The 19,786-nt window shown below is 41.4% G+C and overlaps 1 protein-coding gene across 1 annotated transcript in view; it reads right to left on the reverse strand.

Moving 5' to 3' along the window:
• Klhl12 (kelch like family member 12) overlaps window positions 1–19,786 on the reverse strand; it is a 34,925-nt gene that overhangs the window by 5,511 nt on the left and 9,628 nt on the right. Inside the window, 5 exon segments of the mRNA XM_036202465.1 lie at window positions 411–606; window positions 1,864–1,970; window positions 6,011–6,125; window positions 11,086–11,235; window positions 18,319–18,536. Of these exon segments, the coding sequence (XP_036058358.1) occupies window positions 411–606; window positions 1,864–1,970; window positions 6,011–6,125; window positions 11,086–11,235; window positions 18,319–18,536 (786 nt within the window).

Consider the following 19,786-nt stretch of genomic DNA (forward strand, 5'->3'; position numbering starts at 1 on the left):
TGAGTTTAAGGTCAATCTGAGCTTTATCATATAGTGAAACTGTTTCAAGAGAAAAAAAGAAAGAAAAACAGAAACAAAATGCAAAAATAACCAAAAAAGAAAAATGGCATATGATGACACACTTAAAAATACTTAGAAGCATTTGAAGACACCAGATGGAGTTTATAAAACTATAACCAGTGTCTACTACCATAGGGCACACTAGAACTTGAATAGTCAACTTTAGCCAGGGTTGACATGTCCACAAATAGTGTGTAGTGTCAGTTACCCTGACACATCTAAAGCAAGAATGAGCATTTTCAAATGCTCAGATACTTCTCCTCATATGCCACGCTCCTGCCAGACAGTACAAGAGCAAAGAACACAATCCAGCTGAAAGAAGACGGAAACACCAATTTCATCAGACTTACCTCCCAGTGTGGTAGCTCCAGCAAGGCCTCGTCGCACGTTCATAGGGGCCACAGAATACCAGACTCCATCTTCATCCGCTGTGTAGTCTAGACATTCCACTGAACTGAGGCGGGAACGGCCATCATACCCGCCAATCACATAGATCCGATCATGTAAGGAAACCGAGGCTACATACCGTCTTTTTCGGGTAATACTCTATGGATTTGGGAGAGAAGAGAAATACAGCATTTCAGCTGGGCAAATTCCAGCCCTAGCTTTTCTTTCAACACCCTGCCTGTTTTTAATCTTCTTTGCTTGTTCCTTGCCACCAGAAACCTAAGGTTCATCCCAAAGGGCTGGAGGGTGACTGCCTACAGAGTGAAATCCTTCTGCCTCACTCCAAGGTTTACAGAAGACTTCATGGCTTTCTGTCTTCTCTCTTTAGGCACTGGGCTAAGAGACTGAATACCCTTCCACAGGAAAAGTACTGGCAGATGGCTAATCTGAGAGCCAGGACTGAAATACCCTAAAGAAAGAGCACATCTCCTCAGACATGGTTCTTATTTATGCAGTACTGAGATTCTGGAGGGAGATACAAACTTACCATTTCAGTTAGACTTAACAACCCCTAGTTCAGTCTAGCACAGCACGAGCAACAACCACACAAGCTGTTCAGTCTACACTAAGCTGGGTGTGCTGGTGGTATACATGCCTATAATGCCAGCATTTATCAGTCAGCCAGCAAGACCCTAGTTCAAAAAACAAGCCAGTTGTGGCGGCTCACATGTGTAACCCTGGCACTAAGGAGGCTGGGGAAGGAAGAAAGCCTGTAAGTCTGAGGCCAGCCAGGCTACACAGTGAGACTTTGATTCAAAAAGGGAGGGGGGGTGCGCTGGAAAGATGGCTCAGAGATTAAGAGCCCTGGCTGCTCTTCCTGAAGTCCTGAGTTCAATTACCAGCAACCACATGGTGACTTACAAACATCTGTAATGAGATCTGGTGCCCTCTTCTGGTGCTCTGTTCTGGCAAGTTGGTATACATGCAGACAGAACCCTGAGTACATAATAATTAAATAAGTCTTTAAAAAAAGAAAGAAGACCAGCAAGATGGTTTGCTGAGTAAAGGTACTTGCTGCCAAGGCTGATGACCTAATAAGTTTGATCCCTGAAAGATCTCTGACCTCAACACACATGCTGTGGCACAGCACAGGCATGCTCACATGTGTGGACACACATTTTTAAAAAAAAGGTAGTAAGAAATAGTAAAAAACCAAGAAACAACTACCACCACCCAAAGAAAAGCAAGCCAACCATTTATGGACACCTAACTATACAGATACCATGGCCACAAGGGACATTATGCTGTCTGAAGCTTTTTTTTCTACTCTGAAAGCTGATCATTTATGATCTAATGCCTAGTGCCAGAAACCAATGACATTTAGACTCTCTTGAAAATGGTCCCACTGTGACTTACTGGCAGAAAGCTCCACTCCTGTGTCTTGGGGTCATATTTCTCTACCACATCAATAGGAGACTGCAGGCTTCCGAAGCCCCCAACCACCAGAAGCACTTCATTGGCTCCTAAGGACAAGGCAGGGAAAGGCAGGTTACTTCATCCTGGCTGGGTAACTGCTTATAGGGAAATATAAATAGAAAGGTCCAAATAGGTTATGGACATTTTTTGGTGGCACTAGGTATTGTACCTAGGGCCGCAGTGTTCTACCACTAGCCTGTAACCATTCCTATCCCACAACTAACAATTTTTATTTCAAGACAGGATCTCACTAAGTTGCTTGGGCTGACCCTGGACTCACTCCATGCATAATCAGGCAGGCCTTGAACTTTCCAGCCTTGTCTCAGTGCTGGGTGGTTTTGTTGTTGTTGAGAACAGGTCTCTTGGTGTAGTTCTAGGTGGCTTGGAACTCACTATGTTGACCAGGCTGGTCACAAACTCAGAGAGATGCCCTGCCACCACACCCGTGTCCGATGATTTTTATCTTTTATTTTTTGGTTCTTGGGATTAAACCCAGGGCCCTCACATATGCTAGGCAGGTGCTCTCCCTCACTGAGCTACATTTCCAGTTGGTTTCTTATTGCTGTTGTTTGTTTTGGTTTTTTGAGACAGGGTTTCTGTATCCCTGGCCATCCTGGAACTCTCAACAGACCAAGCTGACCCTGAACTCAAGAGATTCCCTTCCCTATGCCTGCGTGCTGGGGTTAAAGGTGTGTACCACCAGTGCCCACAGTCATCTCCAGTTATTTTTGAACTTGTATCTTGAGATGCAGAGTGTCTGAATTCATTCGGTAGACCAGTGTGGTCTTGAATTTAAATCCTTCCTGCCCCAGCCTCTTGAGTAGCTGTGATTATAGGCCTACACCACCAGGCCAGGACAGTTTTTTACTTTCTTGATGAGAAAAGCATGTCTAGGATACCTGGCAAGATTTATGTGTGATCTGGTGCACAACTTTAAAAAATCAAAAGCAACCCAATCAAAAATACCTTCCGCAATTTCCTCAAAGCTCAGAATTACATAAAACTAAATCTAATTCCTCAAGGTCAGAGCAATAGGCAGTTTTCTGGCAGTTCTGATCTGCAAAATATTTAAAGAAACGAAGAAAATGAACCTCTAGAGACTCTTCTGTGCTTCCTGGCTCATGAAAATCTTCATTTGCTTTAGTTCAATTTAATAAGCAATTAATGAATGTTATTATATAAAAAACCCATACCATCTATATTCAAAAGCACCCTAGTGAGTGAACTTAACTCACTTTATTTGGATAAAAAAAAAAGGTGGCTTAGAGAAAGAACACTACCCACATAGCAGGTTTCTAGAGAATTTACAAAATTAGGAAGAGAGGTGAGGGATACAGCTGAGTGGAACAGCACTTGGCCAGCATGCCTAAGGCCCTGGGTTTGATCCCTGTCACCACAAAAGAGAAGAATGAAAATAAACCACAATATAAATATAATAGAATTAGGAACAGAGGTCAAATGACACAAAACACCGTCTAGTGCCAGTTCTTCCTGTTCAATAACTGCTCATGTACCATTCTAGAAATAGTATTACTATTTTGGGGCTGGAGAGATGGCTCAGAGGTCACTGGCTGCTCTTCCAGAGGTCCTACGTTCAATTCCCAGCTCACAACCATCTATAATGGGATTGGATGCCCTCTCTGGCATGCAGGCGTATATGCAGATAGAACACTCATACACATAAAATACATAAATCTTCATTATTATTTTGAGCTATAGACTCTAGACTTACTATATTTATTTAGCAAAGGTAACCACATGTTTACTGGAATAATGCTGAGGTATGTAAATTAAGGGTGAATTGCTAACTGCCCTTGCATTCCATCTATGGTGTAATCCTGCTAAAGGCTGGGTCTTTGCTTCTATAAACAAGTATTTAAGAGCATCTGTCTTTTAAGTGCTGAGGATCAAACCTAAGGCATTCGAGGCAAGCACTCCATCACTGAGCTGTACGCCTAGCACCAGGCTGTTTTTCAAAATGACAGTGTTGTTTTTCCCTTGGCTGTGCCCTCAGCACAGCCTGCTGCTTGGTGGTCCAGCTACTTAAGAGGTGGAAGCAGGAGAATAAGTACTTCAGGTCAGATGGGGCCACAGAACAAGACTCTATTTCAAAAAAGAAAAGAAAAAGCTGGGCCAATGAGCTGGCCCAGCAGGAAAAGGCATTTGCCACCAAGCCTGAGAACCTGAAGTCTGACTTCCAAGACCCATTTGGAGAAAAGAGAACGGATTCTTGCAAGCTGTCCTCTGAACTCCACACACGGTGGAGTGCCAAGGTGTGTGCACAACAGATAATAAAGAAATGAAAGAAGTCCCAGCTAGGCATACATGACTCAGTGTTTTGCACAGTTCCAAAACACCCCACTGCACGGCTGTACACTTATCCAGTTAACCATTCATTCCTCTACAGACGGAACTTGGGTTGTATATCTTTTTTTTTTTTTTTAATTTCATCAATTTCTGATAAACATACTCATCCTTACATAATGGAATCAATCCTAACTATCCCCTTGCCCCCATTACACCAAGAACACTTAGGATAAAGGCAGTATACATGGTTCATATAATATTGCCTTGGCTCAGTAATATGAACATATTTAATACTACTTGTGTGATTAGAAAAGTAACGAGATAGTATAGTTAGAAAAAGAACACGGGTGTGCTGAGTCATGCCTGCAATCCCGGAACTTAGAAGGCTGAGGCAGGACTGCTTGAGTTCAAGGTCAGCAGGTCCACACAGTGAACGCTAGGCTAGTCAGGGCTACAAGTGTGAGAGCCCATCCAAAAACAACCAAACAACGAAACGCAGCGAACAAAAAGGAATAGAACTTAAACCAATATTTTCCTGTAACTTGTTTTCATACTTTTCGCTATTCCTTAATCCATATGCAGTGGTCTGTATTTTTGTATATAGTTCATGATCTATAGATCACAATTTGTCATCCTGCAGGAATTAATACCTTTTTTTGTGGCTTTTTTTTTTTTCTTTTGAGACAGGGTTTCTCTGTATAGCTCTGGCTGTCCTGGAACTCCAGACCAGGCTGGCCTTGAACTCAGAGATCTGCCTGGCTCTGCCTCCCTGAGTGCTGGGATTAAAGGCGTGCACCACCACCCGTATTTTTTTTTAATATTATTTTATTTTTAAAACTGTATTTATATATTTTTAATGATTTATTTATTTTTATTTTATGTGCACTGGTGTTTTGGTGTCCCTTGTAATGAGTATACAGACATTTGAGAGTCTGAAGTTAATATAAGTTGATAAATATCACTTTAAAGTTCAAGACCAGAACAAGTAAAATATTAAATTAATAAAACTACTAAAGAAAAAAAAAAAAGAATAAGTCTCCATGTGTTTACTTGGGAACTGGGTAGCAGGCCCTCAAAGAGTAAAAAAAAAAAAAAACAGGAAATCTGTACCACAAATCTGGCCTCAGAGGTCAGGATTTTACCTATGTATTATATGTGATTGCCAGAAGCCCTGTATTTTAGGATTTTTGTTTATTTAAGGCAGTCTCTCATGCTGGTTTTTAACTTTCTACATACCCAAGAATGGCCTTAATCTTCTGCCTGCCTCTACTTCCCAATTATAAACATTTACCCCCACACCCAGTTTATATTGAACCCAGGGCTAGGAAAGCACTCTACCAACTGAACTGCAACCCCAGCTCTAAGCCCTTTGTTTAAATGCTCAAACAAACAAAAATGCTCAAACAAAAATTTAATGTTACATAATATATGATAATATACAAAATGTCTAATTTAATCTCCAACAATTATGTGACAGAAAGATACTCTCAGATTATAGGAAATAAAAGCTTAAAATGGCAGTGACTTATCTAAAAAGATTAAAAGCAGCTCTGAAACAAGTCCTGGGGTTGGGGATTTAGCTCAGTGGTAGAGCACTTGCCTGGCAAGCACAAGGCCCTGGGTTCGGTCCTCAGCTTCAGGAAAAAACAAACGAACATACAATCAAAAAAACCCAGACAAGTCTCTTGTATACATTAGAGATGTTATTTCCAGCTATATCAAACCATCTGAAAAACGTAGTTGAAAATGTCCCCGAATTGTGCTAGGAACACCAGCTTACCTAGACGGGCTCTTGTCCTAGGTCCTTGCATCTGACTCCGAAGTTCAGGCCGCAGGTGAAATTTCTTTGCTTCATCAACTAGATCCCTGCACTGTAAACTGCACCTGATGAAAGGCTGAAATACAGAAGCCAGGAGTCAACACACAGGACATTTATAATACTGTAAGAACAAAATGACACATAAAAACAAGATTTACTTATGTAGACACAAGTACATAATGATTAGTAAAAATTGTAAGGGAAGCTGAGCATGCTTCCTTCCTGTAATCACAGCACATCTGTAAGTCACATCTGTAATTCCAGGACTTGGCAGGCTGACACAAAAGGATTTCTGAGATTTCAAGGTCAATTTAGGCTACATACTGCGTTCTAGGCCACTGTTAAAAAAGACAAGACACATGCTCTCTCTCTCTTTTGGAAAAACTATGTCTTTTCTGGAATAATTTCCCCAAAGCCCTCTCTTCTTCCCCCTTTTCATCCTTTCTTTCTGACAGGGTCTCTGTAGGCCAGGTTGGTCTCAAACTTACAACACAGCCTAGGATAACTTTAAACACGTGATCTCCTGCCTCCACCTCCTGAGTGCTGGGACTATAGGCATGCATTCATCATTAGCCCAGCTCCCATATCTACATCCCACAGCGCTCTACGGGCGGTGGAGAGGGCTCACTTCAGTAAATTCCCTGCCACAGAAGCACGATGACCTGAGTCCCATCACCAGACCCCACGTAAAGCCAGACATGGTACCCCACACGAGTGACACCCACACTAGCAGAGTGATAAGCGGATCCCCGGGCTTGTTGCCAGCCCAATCAAAAACTCCAGGTCAACCAGTGAGAGATTGTATCTCAAAAACCAAGGCAGATGGGCTGTGGAACAGCACCCAAGACTGGCCTCTGGCCTACATGGGTATGCTTATGTGCACACACATATACCACACAGAAAAGAAAACTCTGTTAATAGCATCTGCTTCCACAGACTCTCTGTACCCTCCTCTCCTTGCTCTCTGGTTCAGAAGATTGGCCCACGCAAATGATGTCAGTAACGTCTGAACACTGGCTTCTAGCTGGGATGAGTCCTCTTGAGGGTCAAGGCTCCTCTCAAGGCAGTGATTCTACCTGCTCTTTTCTTTCAGGTTCTGATAACCACTTTTCCACCCAGGCTATTCAGACTGAGAGCTGTTTCTCTAAATTTATACCTTGGTAAACAGCTCCTTTAGATAAGTAAGCCTGCCTTAAACCTGTACCATTTGGAGCATACCATCTGTTCCCTGTTAGGATCTCCAACTCATAAGCTCTTGTTTATAAGCTTGACTCCAAGGTATTTTCAGTAATGAATTGGAAAAGAAAATAAAGAATAGTAGCAAATATTGTTATAAGAGACATGACTCTAAAAGCTTTCGCATATGAATACTGGCAACAATGTATGAGGAAGGTGATGTAAGTTCTGCTGCACAGAGGGCAAAAAAAAACAACTGAGGTCATCTCCTTCAAGGCCATACAGGAATGCTTGATTTAGGATTACAGCCTGATTCTGGCTCCAGAACCTACGTATCAAACCACAATGTAAAGACCTAGCAGAAGGGTATGAAGGTTATCCTCACCATCAACCTGAAAACACCAATGGGTGTGTCTGTGAGGGTGCTTCCAGAAAGGTTTAACTGAAGAGGTAAGCCCTACCCTTAATGTGGGCTGCACTAGCTCATGGGCTAGGGTCCACCCCACCTAACAAGGAGAGGTGCAGCTGAGCGCCGGTATTTGTTCTCTGCTTCCCAACTGTGGACGCACTGTGACCCACGGCTCCATGCTTTCTGCTAAGCCTTCCTCAGGATGGACTCTACCTTTTCACTGTACCCAGTGCAAGCCTGTTCTCCCTAAAGGGGTTTTCATCAGCTATTTTGTCAGATCAAGAAACTGACACACAGATGTTCTAAGAAAGAAACCAGAAGAAGCAGAAAATGAACTGAGATGTGACAGGAATTTGCCTGAAATTATTTTTATTGGGGGGAGGGGTCCCTATGTTTTGTTTGTTTGTTTGTTTGAGACTGGGTCTTATTTAGCCTAGGGTAGCCTTGAACTATCAATCCTCCTGCCTCCCTCTACCAAGAGTTGAGATTACAAGTCTTCACCACAACAGACCTAGCAAATTTTGTAAAGTGAACAATTAAAAAACCATTTTTATGATTAATTTCAAAATGACCAGGTCCTGGCCAAGAAGTAACTCAGTTACTGGGCTTTACCTACATATTATAACTCAGTGCTTGCCAAAACACAGCTGTGTCAATTTGATAAAACCTATAATCACAGATGGTCGTTAGTGGTGCATGCCTTTAATCCCAGCACTTGGGAGGTAGAGGTAGGAGGATCTCTGTGAGTACAAGGCCAGCCTGGTCTATAGAGTGAGATCCAGGACCAGTTACAAAGGTACATAGAGAAACCCTGTCTCGAAAAACCAAAAACAAAAAAAAAACAAAAACAAAAAAAACCCCCCCCCCCCCCCAAAAAAACAAGCTATAATTACTTGGTGAGAAAGAACCTCAATTGAAGAACTGAAGAACAGCCCCCATCAGATTGGATAAGTGTGGGGGGCACCACTTCTGAACAGGTGGTGATCCTGGGTTGTATGAGAAAGTAAGCTGAGCAATGGAAGCAAGCCAGTAAGCAGTGTTCCTTCATGGTCTCTACTTCAGCTCCTACCTCCAGGTGCCTGCTCTGAGCTCTTGCCCTGGGTTCCCTTGACGATGGACTCTAACAGGCAAGCCAAATAAACCTTGCCTTCCCCAAGTTGTCTGTGGTCATGGTGTTTACCACAGCAAAAGAAAAGCAGACTAGTCCAGCAGTCCAGATAACACAGACGGTATACACTAAATGTCAGTGGTCATGTCTGAGGAGTAGATGGCAACTGACTTCAGGGGACTGGCCCCCCGGAAGCAAAGCACTGATGGGCGAATCTCTGGTAGGCAAAGCTCCAAGAGCCTCGGCCCCAGAACGTCTCTTGCTACTGCTGTGTCTTTTTTTGCATGTTTGCCGCTGCCATTTTCTCTGGGATCTGGCCTGGTGTGTGAATGGGCATGGGAGATCCCCACTGCCCTTAATGTAGTATGATTTTATCCCATGGATATACATGTACATATCCAATTCTTCTGGGCAAATTACCTGTGGATTATTATGGAGATGATTTCCTCTTAAGCTGTACTGTTTAGAGAGTTGCCCCACCCCCATCAACCCTGACAAAACAAGGGCTGCACAAGATAGAAAAACAGAATGAGGAAATGTCACTCAGCTGGTTTCTCTTGAGGAGCCACATTAAGAAAACAATTGAGTCCCAGAAGCCCAGCTAACTCAAGTTGTATAAATCTTAATGTTGGGAGATGTGTTTACAGGTTTGTGTGTGCATCAGAGCTGAAACAAAGCCTCAAATGACTTAAGGTTAGGTTAAGATGACTTTGGTAATGGCTTTGAGGTAGAAAACAATGTAAAGTTTAGAAAGGCACACTTTTAATAGCTGAGCAAGGGACTCATTGAGGTCAAGAAACAAGAACAATGACAGCCTGGCTACTGCTGGCTGACGTACCTTTCTTGCTAGGATGGGTTGATAATGAAGGGTGATGATTAACTCCTTGTACCCATTAGTGCCCTCAGCTTCCTGATATAAAATAAACTGTTGATGAGTGGGTATGCACCCTAAGGATTTAAATAGAGTTGGCTGATTCTTTTTTATATAAAAAAGTTTTGATTTGTGATTCTTTTAAGATTCTTTATAAGATCTTTTGCATTAAGTAATAAAGTAATAATAAATTATTATTATCAAATAATAAATTGATTCTTTGTAACCTTAAAATGCAGCCTGTCAATAAAAGAACCAGCTGAGAAAAATACCTTGCTTGCTTACATTCTGTCAATCTATAAGAAGTTGCTTGTGGGTTCTTGGGAATAATTTGTTTTTACCTATAATACGTAAAATGTTTAACCATGTAAGGGATATGGAAAACATGTTGTTTTTTACTTGTATTCATTGTAATCATTCACTTGAAAAATAGTATGTAGTCATGTTGTAATTTTTATATTGCTTGAAAGATTCTACTGTAAGGGAAAAATAAAGACACAGAGAAAGAAAACACCAGGAAAGATGTAGAAGAAAAGCTAGAAGGAAGACATCAAGAGACAAAAGGAAAACTTCAGGGTGGAACAACAGAACAGAAAAGGAACAGAGTAGAACAAACAACAGTAAGAATAAAAAAATGAAGACCTAAGCTTGGCCCTCAGACAAGTCCTCCTGTGTCTGTCTGTCTGTCCACTTGCTCTGCATCTCTTCAGTTTCTCTGACCTGCTGAAAATTTGCCATTCATCAGCACCCTAGGTGAGATCCTGACATGTTGGAGATGTACAAGTGCGTGTGTGCGCGTGCGTGTGTGTGTGTGTGTGTGTGTGTGTGTGTCCCTTTTTTGCCAGCCCCAGAGAGTTAAGTTTTACTCCCTCATATAGAAAAGTCAAATTGAGTGATTACAGTTTTATAGTTGGCCGACTATGTGGTTCCCCCTCAATATCTGAGCTGCTGGAGGCTGGACCTTATGGCAGCAGTACTAAATAAATAAATAAATCAGACTTACTAGAAGTAAAAACATGATTTGCTAAGCAAAGCAACTCTTGTCTTTTTTTTTTTTCAGAGCAATTTATGGCAATTTATGTTTAACAGAGGAGGGAACACAGTTCATTATAAAACAAAAAGAGCCAGGCGGTGGTGCAAGCCTTTAATCCCAGCACGTGGGAAGCAGAGGCAGGCAGATCTCTGTGAGTTCAAGGCCAGCCTGGTCTACAAAGTGAGTTCCAGGAAAAGCGCAAAACTACACAGAGGAAACCCTGTCTCAAAAAATCAAAAAAAAAAAAAAGAAAAAAAGAAAAGACAGCAAAGCACAAAACTAAATTTGTGACAGAAGCAATTAACATTTCTTCTGTCTAGGAAGTCCCAGCTTTACCTCTCCAGCACTCCTGCTGCAGGGGAACTACTGGTTTTGATTATACACACTAGGCTGTGGAGTTAGTGGAGGTTCTGGATACCAAGAGCCTCCCATGACTTACCTCGGCATCTATCACATCTGTAATGTACCTGGGGGTCAGCAGTGGCATCCGAACATACTGTAAGAGGTCAGGCAAGGATTCTTCTCGCTCCTTCTTGGAATGCTTCACCCAGTTGATGACAGCCTCAAAGACTGGCTCTTCAGAATCCACCTGCAATGAGTGATTGCACAGCATGGATTTCTGCCTTCCCAGTTAGCAAGCTTCCCACAAACTCAAACAACCGTGCTTCCTTTCTTCCTGCTCCCTTCCTCCATTACTGTTATTTCCCATCTTCCAGAAGTGTGGAGGTTCTGGGAAAAGTCTTTTCAGATCCAGGAAGAGAATTACATGCAACTTAAAAAGAACTAAAACAGATAGTATTTAATAAACCATTGGTTACATGTTGGCCTTCCTTTTAGAATTGTATCCACTCTCGAATTTTTTTAGTAATTTTTGCAACTTTAGTTAACATGGGAGAGGAAATCTGTTATCTTAATTAAAATTGAAATAATTTGTATTCACAGTTGCCTCTGAAACGGGAATTTCACTTTATCATCAAAAATAATGCTGCAGCTTTCAAAGTATGGTCAGTCAGCATTTAAACAACTATTATGTATTAGATTCTGTGCTGTTTGTGATATATAGTTTCAGATACATAGTGGTGTGTGTGTGTGTGTGTGTGTGTGTGTGTATGTATTTGGGGGGGGACTTAGATTATACATGGCAAATAGATAAAGTAAGTCATACCCTCTAAAGCCTGTATTCTGCCACCAGGAAAGCAATAGGTGCGAGAACAGCTGGGTTCTCCAAAGGCAGACACCTCTATGTCAGCCCTGTGCTCTCTCAGCAGTTCCTGGGCAGGTGATCTGAGGCATCTTTCAAAGTGCTGACTGTGACTCAATGCAAGCAAACAAAAACACCATCTTGTACACCATATCCCAAGAACTGTGGTGCTCTGGGAAGCAGACATGTTTTGGCATGCTCCTTCATTTGATGCATTTATAGAACTACTAAGTGCCAAGCACTGCCTTCACTAGAGCTGATTACATAATAGGGACAAATCAAGCACAGTCCTTGTAGGCCAGACTTGGCCTTCATCTTCTCCACCCGTCTTGTCCTTTCAAGTGCGGGGATTATAGGTGAGGACCACCAACTACTAATCACTATACTCTTGCTGTGATTAAAATTATATAGGAAAGTAGCAGAACTATGAGACAAAAATAACAAGGACAGGATAAAAGGGTAGATTATTGAATCTACTTTAAACTAAAAAGCAACTATTAATCTCAAGTATTTAACATTGGTATGGATTTTATGTAATGATACAAATTTAAGGTTATTTTTGTCAGAACATACTCTACATGTTCCTACTCTTATTTAAGGTATTTTTGTATATTGATACAAACAGAAGGTTATTTTTGTTATACTGTATATACGTTTCAATTCTTGTTTAAGGTATTTTACCTATGCAGCTCATTTAAAAATGTATAATTAAGAAATACAGTTTAGTAGTTAGTCATCTATAATGATCAAACTTGTAGTTATGTTAGGTATTTTTTCAAGGTTAAACACTGATATATTTTAGATAGACAGGTGGTCTTCAAACACTCCAGAGACCTATAGAATATATGGCTTTAAGATATTTTAATAACCTAAAGCTTTTCATGACAGTGAGACATGTCTGCTCCTGGCAGCAGCAACTTACTTCAAAAAAGGATGATGGGCATCGAAGAACTTCCATATGGAGTTCACTTTTATTGTGGCAAAGTTATCATTGGGCAAGAAATTGCCCTTGTCTTGACTGCTCACAGTATGCTGTCTAAACTGGACAAGCAGTACACAAAACAAGGTGACTGCTGAACTTTGCCAAGATAAGGTGGGACAGTTCTTCAAAATTCCTGCTTCACAGAAAAGTCTGTCAGATATTATAGGCCAAAGATGGATGCCCCAGTGTTGCAGAGGAACCCTGGGTGACTGTCCAGGCAGTCGGCCGCTTCTGTCACTTCTATAGTTTGGAAGCTGTTTACTCTCCACTTTTTGTTTACTCAGGTAAATTAGATCCTTCTCAGGTCTCTGATGGGGTTGAAGACAAGATGGTTATAGTTATAGTTTTCCTTGTTACCAAATTTAGAAAAGAAACTCACAAAAGAGGTGTAAAGTATATAAGGCCAGGAGACATAAAAGCTTAAATTGTTTATCTAAGAAAATGTTTTAAGGTCTAAAAGGATAGTTTGGGGTTGGTGATACAAGTTAGGACAGAAAGTGAATTAGGCACCAAACCCTGTAATCCCAGTACTCAGGAGGCAGAGGCAGGTGGATCTCTGTGAGTTCGAGGCCAGCCTAGTCTACAGAGCTAGTCCAGGACGGGCTCCAAAGCTACAGGGAAACCCTGTCTCAAAAAACAAAACAAAACAAAACAAAACAAAAAAAAATGGAGAAGATAGGATAGATTGTTTTTTCTAAACTTGCCACATACAAATGGACTGGACATTGTGAATGTAATCCTTACTTGGTAATTGTTCTTATTGCACATAGTTTTACTGTGTCAGAATTAAAGCCTTCCTTTTTATTTAGACAAAAAGGGGGAAATGTCGGGGGCTATTTAATCACACTGTGAACCCAGAGTCTGCATTTGTGTTAAATAAAACTAACCTTGGGTCAGGAGGCTGAGTTAACAACTAGTTGACAGAAAGTAATCATAGAGCATCAGAGGGCATCTGGAAGAGATAGTGAGATACACAGGAAGTAGCAGGGAGGGATCTGGAGTGGCATGATTTCTTTTTTGTTTTGGCAGAGCAGGACGACATTCTCTTTTGGGAAGACTCCATCAAGGAGAGAAGGTTAGCTGTTGCTACTCAGCCTCTCTGAGCTAGCAGGTTTTGATCCCAGCCTTTAAATCTCTAGTCTTATTTATGAACAGAATGATAGAGATTCAGGTAAAGCTACCTTTAGCGGCAGCAACAGAGCTGGTGTCTGCAGGAACAGAAAGAATTCCCACCAGGCTGCGGGCCTGAGCAGCCAGACACTGCCAGGGAAGCAACTGCTAGGGGTTGCAACTGCTGGCTGAAATAGCAACAGATTAAGGTGAAGCCAACTGTGCCAAAGTTAAACAGGCTGAGTAAAAGGCTTTTTTTTTTTTTTTAATTAAACAGGCTGATATGTCAGGAAAAATATCCCTGAAGTAGTAAGGCGAAATCTGGAAGAATGAAAAAGGAGTACTCACGGGCCAGGGGTGGCAGCACACACTGATAATCCCAGCACTTAGAAGGCTGAGGCGGCAAGAGGGTTGCTACGTAGCGAGTTCTGGCCCAGCTAGAGATGTAGACTAAGATCTTATCTCAAAATCCCCAAGAGCACTCTATAAAAACGTGCGCCCAGAAGCTCTGGACCAGCTGTCCTGTCTGACACAGGAGTGGCATTTAACTAAAATAAACAGAGTCCAACATCTTAACTATGTCCCGAAGCCCAACAACCATGTCCAGTGGCTATCAGACTAGACAAGGGAATTTAATCCATCTTGAAAGAATTTCCTAATGGACAGCACTGAACAGAGCATAAAGAACTGACACTTGGGGACATTTTAGCTGTCTCATCCAATGAAAGGAGGAAGGGTGACAGAGTTGGAGGTAAGCATCAGACTGCTGGACACCATTTGATACTGTTGTCCTGTTTCAAGCAGGACAGTAACAAATCGAGATGTTTGCTTAAAAAAACAAAAACAAAAAAAAAACCCAAAAAACTGTTGTGATGACCATGGGGAGAACACTCAGAAGGGCTAGGAGGTCGAGGATGGGTTCAAGTCTTCTCTGGTACAATAGGCTAGACTCCGGCTGTGGCAATTCTGGATCAGTGTGTGGAAGATCAAGGCAATCCATCTTACTGACAGAAGCTGGGGAGGATGCAGGCTAGCCATTATTAAGAAAAATTGTCCTTTCTTTAAAAACAAGTAAACTAAAATTGCAGAGAAACTACTCAATGTGCAGAGAAGTTAATGATTCATCATGGGGAAAAATGAGTATTCTTCATATTTTTCTTATGTGTCAGACAAGGCACTGTCATTTAATGCTTGAGACAGACAGTCCAGTGTAGGAAGTGCTAACATTATCCATATGTTATAGAAGAGGAAAAGAAAGGCTAACCAGCAGGTAACACATCACAAATGTTCTAAGTCTGACTGTAAAGCCCGTGCCGTTTTAGTCAATATGACACATTGTTCCCTCTGTTTGAAGTACTGTTGGTTTGCTGCATATTCTTTTTTTGAGAAGTCTTAGAACCCAGACTGGTTTTGAACCAAGACAACCTTGAATCCCTGAACCTCATGACACCAACCTTCCCACTTAGTTACAGAATTACAGACTAGCTGCACCATGCCTGGTCCTACTGTTTTATTTAATAAGAGGAAACTCAAGTGGAACTCAAGACATCTGGTTCCAATTTGGGGCTGGTTTATAGAACAGGAAAAAAAAAAAATCTTTTGTCACTCCAGAAAAAAGCAAAGGCCAGTCCTAATATATGTGGAAGGAAAACTACATAAAAGAATGCTTAAGTTGTTTTTCATATTGGCCTGATTACGGTTAGCTATTTGCTCTTCTGTCCCATCTTACTTTATCCAGATTCTACAGAGGTCCCAAATGACTGATGTGTGTGCTAATCTCCTCATGAGGACAACTGGATGCAAACGGGACAGCTGGTGGTGAGCTCGCACCTCAGTTGGGGGGAAAGGCCTTGAGAACACACAGCCCATTTTGGGTGTTGTTAGGAAAGGGTCTCATGTAGCCCAAGCTAGCCTGATACTCACTATTGGCAAAGGAAGGTTTTTAACTGATTCTCTTCCTCCACTCCTAAGTGCTGGAAATAAAGGTCCAACATACCACACCCAGCTTTTAAATTTTTTCCTTTAAATTTTTTTCCTTTTATTTTCTTTTGTTGGTTTCTTGAGACAGAGTTTCTTCTGTAGTTCAGGATAGCTTTGAATTTCCCAGCTCTGCCTCCCAAACACCAGAGTTATAGATGTGTGTGGCACCATCTTGAATCCTGGCTCTATAACTTACTATGGTATGACGTTCACCTCTGAGCCACAGTTTCTGATAACTGGAGACAGCTGTCAGGTGGAAGCACCAGGAATGATGCCATAAGTCAGAAACTCAAGAGCTGGGTCCAGGGTGGTTCCATGGTAGAGTACTGGCCTATCATGCCCAAGACCTACCAATTCCAACTCCAACATGGAAACACACACACAAAATTAAAAAATGAGGTAGGTGTTGTGGAATATTTAACTATGTAAAGATGTGTTACATTTGTTTCTGCTGCATCTATTAATTATGATAAGATATGTTGATCTATCACCTTGCCTGCCTAAGGCACCTGATTGGTCTAATAAAGAGCTAAATGGCCAATACCTAGGCAGGAGAGGGATACATGGGGCTGGCAGGCAGAATAAACAGGAGGAGAAATCTAGGCTCACGAGAGGAGAGAAGAAGAGAACAAAGGAGAAAAAGAGGGAGACACCAGGGCCAGTCAGGCAGCTGCCAGCCAGCAGACACACAGTAGGACGTACAGGAAGAAAGGTAAAAAGCCCTGAGGCAAAAGGTAGATAAAGAGAAACAGATTAATAAGAGCTAAGGTAAGGGTGAGCATTCATAACTAATAATAAGTCCCCATGTCAAGAGCTGGGAGCTGGTTGGTGGCCCTCCCCAGAAAGAAAGCCTGTCACAGGCAGGTGGATCTCTAGGTTCAAAGCCAGCTTGATCAATTCCAGACCAGCCAGGGCTACAGAGAGAAACCTTATCTCAAAAACAAATATTAAAATTTTTAAAAGGAGAGTCATAATTTTCTAGCTTACTGGCTCCTAAATGTGAAGAATGCATTTTGTGGCCATGCCTCTCACCATCTGAACAAGGACACAAGTGCAGCCTCATCAGGTGGAGAACAAGACCAGCACATTTTTGACTCAGCAGCATCTCTAACAGTATCTCTCTAGGCTGATAGGAAAGTCAAACTGGGGAATAAACTCCCTCTAGGTGCAAACAATTTACCAACATGTTCTCATCAGTTTTGCCTTCCAACATTTGTTAAAGAAAGGTTGGCTAAAATTCAATAAAAGTGTATTTAAAACCTTTTCTTTTATAACATACAAATCCATTTTCTAGCCAATTAGGATTCACAAAGTATATCACAGAATTTCTTTTCTCCTATGGTGCTTTTTCTTTTCTTCTTCTTCTTCTTCTTCTTCTTCTTCTTCTTCTTCTTCTTCTTCTTCTTCCTTCTTCTTCCTTCTTCTTCCTTCTTCTTCCTTCTTCTTCTTCTTCTTCTTCTTCTTCTTCTTCTTCTTCTTCTTCTTCTTCTTCTTCTTCTTTTTTTTTTTTTGAGACAAGGTCTCACTATGTTGCCAAGGCAAGCTCATGACCCTCCTGGCTCAGCAGCCTCTTGAGTACTGGGATTACAGGTATGAAAAAGCATGCCTGGCTGGATTGGCCATGGAATTTCTTTAAGGAGTAAACTGTCCTACAGCATATAAAAGTATTAAACCAATCCTGATACTTTCTAATGCGTCTCATCTAGACCCAGGAACAGAAGCTTGGTAATATATTTCAGTGGAGAAATGAACTCAATAGGTACATATGACACAGGACTTGACTCTGAGTATCTTTCTAGAAGCTACTAACTAAAGAACTAGTCCACTGGAGATTAAAGCTACAGGCTTCAAAGACAGATCAGCCCTCTGTTGGATTCCTCACTCCCATTTTAAGCCTAGCTATACCTATATACAACAAACAAACACTACTACACAGCCAGTGGGTAATATTGCATAGAAATTTACCTAATTTCCAATTTCTGCTTATTTGTTTACCACTGGAATGAATATATTTGATTAAGGGGCAGATTTTTTTCCCTCCATAAAAATGTAAATAAATTAAAACCTTTGTCACCAATCTGGGTATTTGATTATGAAGCCATAATATGGACACTCCATAATATGGAGTAATAACAATATGGACATAATATGGACACTCCACAATATGAAGTAATAATAATCATATGGGCATAATATGGTCACTCCACAATATGGAATAATAATAATATGGACATAGTATGGACACTCCACAATGTGGAGTAATAATAATAGGGACATAATATAGTCACTCCATAATATGGAGTAGTAATAATATGGACACGGTATGGTCACTCCACGCTGCTCTGTAATGTGTAATGGCCCAGTTTTAAAGACACCATGCCAGCAAGCCAAAGCTGTACCTGGATTTCATCACACTTGATTAGCTTCTCCACCTCTCCTTGACTAAGGAGAATGAACTCTTCATGCTGCACCACTTCAGGAAAATGCTTCTGGCTAAAAACCTCAGCTGCTTGCATCAGGTCAACGCAATTGTGAGTTTCAGCAAAATCCCTGATACCCAGGCAATTAGAAGGGTCCAGCTGACTTTCTAAGAACTCACAGCAGGCTTGCTTCACACCTAGGACAAACACAAGCAGTGAGCAGACTTCAGCACACTTCGCCAAGTGTGAAGTGGCCTTACAGTCTTGGATTTTACATCTTCTCTACATGTTATCTATCAGAAGAACACTGGCTCCACACCTTCACACACAAGTTAGAAAATTTATGGTCAAGGCATTCAATTTATCTCTGTCTTATGTACTATGTCACTTTTAAAAGTCCTTTATCTCTGCTTCTGCTTCATCTTTAAAATGAGTGTATCAAGTCTGACCTAGTTTCAAGGACACTCACACCATCATCAGAAGCTGTAAATTTTTAGCTACTGGAACCAATCTAAAAACAGTAACAAATTTGCAATTTTCTTATTTTCTCCTCCATATAAAGTTTTTGTTTGTTCATTTTAAGATTTACTTACTTTTATTTTATGTGTATAAGTATTATGTCTGGATGTATATAAATGAATCATTGCATTCAGTGCCCAAGGAGATACTTGTCAGACAGATCCTTAGAACTGGAGCTATAAAGGCAGTTGCGAGTCACCATGTGAATGCTGGGAATTGAATCCAGGTTCTCTAGGAGACAAGAGCTCTTAACCACTGAGCCAACTCTCTAATCCCTATATCAAACTTACTTTAAAACTCCAGTGAGGTTGGGTGTGGTGGCACACACTTTAATCCTAGCAGATGGGAGATAAGAGGCATGTGGATCTCTGTGAGTTAGAAGCCAGCCTGGTCTACAAACCGAGTTCTAAGACAGCCACGGGTGTTACATAGAGAAACTCTGTCTCAATAACAGACAAACAAGCCCTCTAGTGAAGGAAAACCATCCCACAACTCTCTCACGAGAGAGTTCAGAACAGAAGCTTGGGATACAGCTTAACAGAAAAGCAGCTCTGCTCCTGGAGCAGCTCAGCATGCACAAGGCCCTGGGTTCAATCCCTGGCACTGGAAAAAAGAAGTGCAGTGCATAAACTCAATGCTTTTTTTGTTTTGTCTTTTGAGGCAGGGTCTTACTATGCAGTCCTTGCTGGCCTGGAGCGCATGATGTAGACCAGACTGGACTCAAACCCACCAATATCTGTCTGTATCTCTCTCCTGAGTGCTGGGATTAAATGTGTGTGCCACTGCATCTTGCATAAATTTAATTCTTAATTTTCTAACTCTGTAAGACATGGTGGTGCACGTCTCTAATTCCAGTGCTCAGGAGGAAGAGGCAGGTGGATATGCTTGAGTTCAAGGCCAGCCTGGTCAGCGAGTTCCTGGACACCCA

This window comes from Onychomys torridus, chromosome 11 (assembly GCF_903995425.1).
Source record: "Onychomys torridus chromosome 11, mOncTor1.1, whole genome shotgun sequence".
Classification (NCBI taxonomy): Eukaryota; Metazoa; Chordata; class Mammalia; order Rodentia; family Cricetidae; genus Onychomys; species Onychomys torridus.